This window comes from Austrofundulus limnaeus, unplaced genomic scaffold, assembly GCF_001266775.1.
Source record: "Austrofundulus limnaeus strain Quisiro unplaced genomic scaffold, Austrofundulus_limnaeus-1.0 Scaffold274, whole genome shotgun sequence".
Taxonomy (NCBI): domain Eukaryota; kingdom Metazoa; phylum Chordata; class Actinopteri; order Cyprinodontiformes; family Rivulidae; genus Austrofundulus; species Austrofundulus limnaeus.
This window is the reverse complement of record NW_013952676.1, coordinates 377,030-384,046: the sequence shown is the minus strand read 5'-3', so window position 1 is coordinate 384,046 and position 7,017 is coordinate 377,030. Positions and strand designations below refer to the sequence as shown.

General features: G+C 38.8%; 1 protein-coding gene across 1 annotated transcript in view; it reads right to left on the bottom strand.

Annotated features, from left to right (window-relative positions):
* Positions 1-7,017, bottom strand: part of ap2a1 (adaptor related protein complex 2 subunit alpha 1) — a gene marked incomplete in the record, with an annotated part of 53,914 nt that overhangs the window by 25,620 nt on the left and 21,277 nt on the right. The window contains 2 exon segments of the mRNA XM_014020962.1: positions 1,081-1,163; positions 3,173-3,235. Of these exon segments, the coding sequence (XP_013876416.1) occupies positions 1,081-1,163; positions 3,173-3,235 (146 nt within the window).

Here is a 7,017-nt window from a genome sequence, read left to right as displayed (position 1 = left end):
GGCTGCAGCTGTCCCGCTGTATTTCTGCCTTTTTTTCCCTCCTCCCCTCCCGCTGTGCAGGACGTACTGCTTGTGTGTGTGTTGTTTTTTAATAATAAACTTTTTTTAAAACTTATTTCTTAATATATAAAATTTAGCAAATATCAAGACAACATCCAACTCTTTGTATTGTAACACCAGTTTAACTAATTTCTTTGAAGTAAAAACTCTTGAAAAACAACTAATGTCGTGTTTTCTTATTGCACAAATTAAAATCCAGCTCCACGTATTTCTATTGATGTCATTTCCGTGCTAGAAAAATTATGTGATGGAGGTCCATGGAAGGCAAATAAGTTTAAATCAARTAAGCAAAAGAGGATGGAGTTAAACAAATAAAAGGTATTCAAGCTACGTTTTCGGCATCCAAAACGCTCCAACACTTCAAGTTAGCTGCTTGTGCTCCTTCAGGTCAGACGTGTTCGGACTGTCGGGATGCACCTCTGTCGTTTTCATCTGCCAGTCTCTGCTTAATGGCGGATGAAAGAAAGTGGTGGTACTTTATTTACTTTGAGCAAGCGAACGTCGTGCTCACAAGATAATCCACCAGATAATTCAGAGGCGATCTGTTTGGTGAGTTTTACTCCAGGAGCTGCGAGGATTTCAGCTACGTCGAACTCTACTGAACCAGCGGCTGCTGACATCATTACGCTCTTGCACGATGTTGCGTTCAGGACAAGCATGGAAATTTTCCCACTCTTAMGCCAATACTGGTCACAATGATGCGTTTAGGTACTGAAACATGGTACTGTTTGATGTTATGTGAATAGGTTCTTGGTAGTACAGACAGAATTCGGTCAGTACTTAAAGTATCGAATTCGGTACCCATCCCTATAGACCAGTAATGATAATGTTAGGAAAAATGTCTGGGTTGGCATACATTGAGTTACAACAATAAATGGAAGTCAATACAAAGTCTTCAGTTTGATGCAAGTACAAGGGTGTGTGTGTGTGTGTGTGTGTGTGTGTGTGTGTGTCTGTGTGTGTGTGTGTGTGTGTGTGTGTGTGTGTGTAGGCACACACATACACGCTCAGACAGCTCACCAAGATTCTGACGATACTCTGACTTGATGCCGATCTGTAGCAGCTGGTTCTCAAACAGAACACCGTTGTTCTTACACACAAACCTGTTGAAGAACAAGTTTTAAATTAAATGATAAAGTGACTTTTAATCAAATTAACAACCACTCTTTGTAACAAATCCTTTAATTCTAAATACTACTACAGATGACCTCCATTGTAGGTAAACTGAAACCAGCTCCATCCTGGCTTTAAGCGAGATTTCAAACATTTGGTAAAARTTATAATCAGTATCTTACTTGCTGTAGATAAATGTTTAGACAATGTAGTTTGGAGAAACAGCTGAACAGGACTGACGAGCCAATGCCTAGTCTGACATCAGCTGCTGTTTTAAAACTCTGGACCTCCAGCTTCAGAAAAGTTCGTATTTTAGAAACATCTGACATGTCCGTCTGTGTATCGTCTCACACGTCTGTCAGTTTAACGCKCGATACTTCTGTCAGTTTGTCAGACACATCTGTCTGTTTCATTGAACACTGGGAGTTACGAGGAACTATGAACCTCTGCTCCGCTGTTCTGAAATAACTTGTTTTAATTACTGTGTTTGTATAATATGACATTTAAAAGACTGGAGTAGTTTGAAGATGATATGAGTGGACCCACTTCTAAAGCTGATGTCATCTTTAAAGAACAGTTTGGTCATTTTAAAGTGATGTTCTGTCAAACATTTACCAACCGTTAGTACCTTATCAGCCAAGACATCAGCTAGAGCTTGGTGTATGTAGAAAAAGGCAAAAGCCATCATCCAAGCTAGGCTAGGAGCTAGGCTTGGGCAGTATGAAGGTATTTTGTTATATCACGGTAYCAAAATACRTCAGTATAAAAAAATTATGACTRTGAGTCACGTGAGGTTCACCAAATATGAAATGTACCAGAGTTCCAGGACATTAACACTGTAACAGAGACGTTGCTTCAGTGAAAAAAACACAGTGACAAACTCAACAGTTGCTAAAAGTCTGAAACAGAATGTACCTTTATTATGCTAACCATTAACCTAGCCTGGACAAACACTGCTATACTTTTCTCTCTGAAGTAAGGACTGATAAGGTGCTTAAGACTGAGAACTATTAGAACATCACTTTWAAAATCACCAAACTATCATCCCTGTCCACTTTAAACAATACAGATTAAGACGTGTCTGCAGGAAGTCACACCTAGCTGCTCAGTGCTATAGCTAGCTGGTGCTATTTGTGCACAACAGCCACCACAGAATTCTACCTAAAACCTGCTTCATAAAAAAACAGACAGACCTGTAAAGGTTTATGTAACATTGTTCTAACACTGAAGACAACAGCTTTAGTCTTGGCGGTTAGGTTCAGTCCCATCAGAAAGAAACCATTTCTCCAAACTGTTCATGCTCCTAAAGCCATCTTTAACAGGTAAGATATTANTGAGTCACGTGAGGTTCACCAAATATGAAATGTACCAGAGTTCCAGGACATTAACACTGTAACAGAGACGTTGCTTCAGTGAAAAAAACACAGTGACAAACTCAACAGTTGCTAAAAGTCTGAAACAGAATGTACCTTTATTATGCTAACCATTAACCTAGCCTGGACAAACACTGCTATACTTTTCTCTCTGAAGTAAGGACTGATAAGGTGCTTAAGACTGAGAACTATTAGAACATCACTTTWAAAATCACCAAACTATCATCCCTGTCCACTTTAAACAATACAGATTAAGACGTGTCTGCAGGAAGTCACACCTAGCTGCTCAGTGCTATAGCTAGCTGGTGCTATTTGTGCACAACAGCCACCACAGAATTCTACCTAAAACCTGCTTCATAAAAAAACAGACAGACCTGTAAAGGTTTATGTAACATTGTTCTAACACTGAAGACAACAGCTTTAGTCTTGGCGGTTAGGTTCAGTCCCATCAGAAAGAAACCATTTCTCCAAACTGTTCATGCTCCTAAAGCCATCTTTAACAGGTAAGATATTARTTGTTCATAACCACTCGGAACTGACTGTAAACCACATGTAGTCCATAAAAGAAAAAGAAATCTGCTACCAAGTTTTGACGACATAGTGAAACATCCAGAGGAAGACCTTACTTTTCGAGCAGCTCGTCTGCTTCAGACAGAGGAGGAGCAGGATCCTCAGAGGGAGGAGCAGAGCTGAGAGACCACGGGATGAAGAGACAGCCCAGAGAAACCATGAACACACACGGGCCGACAGGACAAACCAGAAACAGAAGATAGAACAGAAAGGAGCCGTTGTTTTAACACACAGCAATAGTGTGATGAAGAGCAGTTAGAGAGGAAGGAGAGAGAAGGGTGAGGGAAGAAAATGCAAAGGTGGTTAGTAAAAGCACTTTTTATCAAATTGACATAAAACAAACAGCAGCACATTCTCATGCTGTACGTGTCTGTGTGTACACATCAAAAGATAACTGTAGTGATGGCATCTTTAAACTTCCAGTTCAGATAATAAAACTAATGTCAGTTCAGCTTGTTTTTGTATAATGTGGAAACAGAATCTAACAGAGGAATGACATGTGATCCACATGCATGCAGATGGTCTTCATACAGTCTTTAAAACATTTCCAGCCTGTAGTAAAGCTCGAGGCCATGCACAGCAAACTGAAAGAATACATGAGTGGCAGCATTTAAAACCAGCTGTTTGTGTTTGAAGCAGACTACGGCTGTGTCCAAATTCAGGGGCTGCATCCTTCAAAAGGACCCGGCCTAGGTGGGACTAGTCCTTGGTCGACCACGAAGACCAAAAAAAAGTGGCTGTGAATTTGGATTGATTTGATTTTTTGATTCAACAGGAAAAGATGACTAAAAATCAAGCCTGACTCAGCATTATYGCTGTTTTACAGCAGGTTCMTGTTCTGCAGCACATAAAAACACTCAGAAATACAGCATCACAATCACATYATTATACACCATAGACACAAAGACAAACAAGCATACAAACAAGCATGGACGGTCTAGCTTTTGGCTTTACTCCTGCCCTTACCCCAGGGTATGTCCTGTAGATTGGAATTAGCAAAATATCAATATTAGTTCTGCAGATTTTGCCTTTTAAGTAATTTTATTAATTTGTAATAACGGACATGCATGTTTATTTTGCAAAACCAGCTCGTTAGATTTCTGACAAGATTACTACTACAAATCAACACTTTAAACTTTCAATTTTTACACCGACAGATTTTTTTAAAAACTGTTCATTTCTCTTGCTTCATCCGCCATTACAAGCAAAGAAATCTCTGAGCGGCCTGCAATGCATCATGGGACGGGTTGGACCAAGAAGGATCCATCAGACCCATCCCTCAAATGGAGGAAACAGGAGGGTGCATTTGTGTGCCACATTTGGAGGAGTCTTTGAATTTGGACAGCCTATGGTGTGGCACAGTGACATCAGTCTTTGGAGGACACAGCCTCTGAATTTGGACACAACTTACACAACCTCCTCCATCACAGAGTTTCTAAATGTTTCAAAATGTTCATGAGGAGTTTAATGTCCTTCTGGGAGTCACAGGGGTTTTATGTATTGAAAACTCAGAATTAATAATGAATTACAGAAGAGCTGTGTGGAATGGAGACACTCCTCTTCCTCCGATTAAAATGGTTTTCCTCTGTAGATGTGTCAGAACAGTCACTGTGATGATTACACTCACCAATACATGCCATTTAAATGGCAAATAACTGTATTAACATTGTTAATAAAAATAAAATGAAYGTTTAGTTTAATGTAGCCTTCCTCCACTAACAGCACCGTGAGACAACTCAAACTATTTAATCATCTGTAACACACCAGGAGTGCAGAACAACAACCAGTACTGTGATGTTCTCTCACTGAGGGGTTTAAACAATCACTGTTTGAAGTTCTTCAGGAGGGGTTTTCTTGACTGGAACTGAACAAATGTTGAAAGTAMACCTTAATGTTTTTGGTGCAAAATATTCATTTGTGGATAAGTTATACTGTGTAAGAACAGAGGGACGGTAAGCAGAGAGAAATTTAATCCATCACCAGGTACAATGGAGGAACCAGGGGGTGGCCAATGGTGGTCTTGACCACTACAGATTAATACCTCAGCYACCCCAGACCACCCCCATCTTTGGAAGAAACTAGACTTTTAAGCAAAACCAAAAGAAAACAGTTTTTTCTAAAGATCAGAGTGGCCTGTTAACATATATAGTGGCAACCATMTTGGATTTTGACGTGGCAACCCAGTTAACGAAAAATTTGTGATATATTATGCAGCCCTCACACAGACAAAAACAAAAAAAAAAAAAGCTGTCTTTGGACTGGTGGCTCAGTTTTACATACTTCAGTTCTGCTTTTCTCTACTTTGAGTTTATAGCAAAAACATTGTTGACTGTCTTAAATCAAATGTTTAGACACCCCAACTTATTCAAAAAGGAGCAGATTTATCTAAATGTTAACTTACACAGACACTAAATGCTGTAAAAATGACTGACTATCTTCCTGAGCTTTCTCAGCATTGACCATTTTCCAAAGAGGGTGGCCTCATGTTTAATTTCTTTAGACAATATTTCTTTGAAGTTGAGTGTAGAAACCTGGAGAGATCTGAATGCTGTCTTTGGCTTCTTTTTAACAATTAATAAATAMATTTTCCCTAAAGGACATTTTTTCAGTTACCTCCTCATTACGTCTGTTGCTCATCCACAGAATTTCCAGCTTTTTCCAACCCTCTGATTTTGAAATTTTTCTGCTCATTTGGGTTAATTCAACTCAAGACAAAAAGCTATTTAGTCTTAACCTGTTCTGATTTGTGTGAAGAAGTTTGGAGCAGTGTGTTGTAAACCAATTGTAATAATTATTTAACATGTTTAACAGAAAGAGCACAAAGTCCCAYGAGCAGAATATTTGTGGTAAACAGGAAGATTAAACTGTTTTTACAGCTTGTTTCTTATCCCTCAGATAAAGTGGTTCTATTGTTGAAATGTAATCAGCAGGGTTTTTGCAAAGATAGCCCAACATCCCCACCAACATCCCCACCAGCTGTAGGTAGAATTAAAACACACACAGTACTATACACTATGAGTGTGTGTGAATGAGTGAACAACAAACACTGAGGAGCAGAACCTGCACAGGTTAGTGTGGACCAGTAACCTTGTTCAACAATGAGAAAAAAAAAAACCCTTTGTTCAATCATGGCCTTGTTCAATGGAAGAAAATGCTCTTTATGAAGCAGCACCATGTGCAGCAGATTCAGCAAAGCATTTTCTAATTTTTCAGCTGCTGCTTGAACTTCAGCTGATGTAGCAAGCACAACCAAAACTTTGGGCCTCATGCAAGAACACTTTCATATTCTTATCCTAAATTTCTCTTTCTTTTTACGTATGAAGGGTTCGTACGAACATGCCACGTCAGATTCAGAAAAAAACGCTTCTAACTTAAGGAAAAGTGTGTAAATGAGCAGCGTTAATATGATGAATGCTATCTGTACGTATTCATGTGCTGGAGAGAAAATTTGCGTAATTTCTACCCCAGTAATACCATATATGGCTACGCTTCCTGTCCCAGATACSWKGAAGTGTTCATTCATGAAATTCGCAGCGCAAAGTACAAAGAAGAACTTCACGAGTTCGGAGACTGAAGTCCTGCTGTYAGAGATTCAGAAAAGAAAATCTGTCTTTTTAACAGCATCAGCTGTGGAATTAAAGGATCTGCTAAAGCCGAGGGTCACAGGTAAACGTTTGAAGAGTTGACATGATTCACTTAAAGAAGAAAAAGTTTGATATGAAATGGCTTCAAAAAACATCTTGCCATTACAATGAATGCATAATTTAAGTTGATTTGTAGTTTGAGATCTTGAAATTTATATTGAAGTGTTAAAAGCATTAATAGCAAATTTAAATTATATCGTTAAACTACATTAATACATTAAAAATTATAATTCCAGTTCAAACAGAGTAGCCTATTG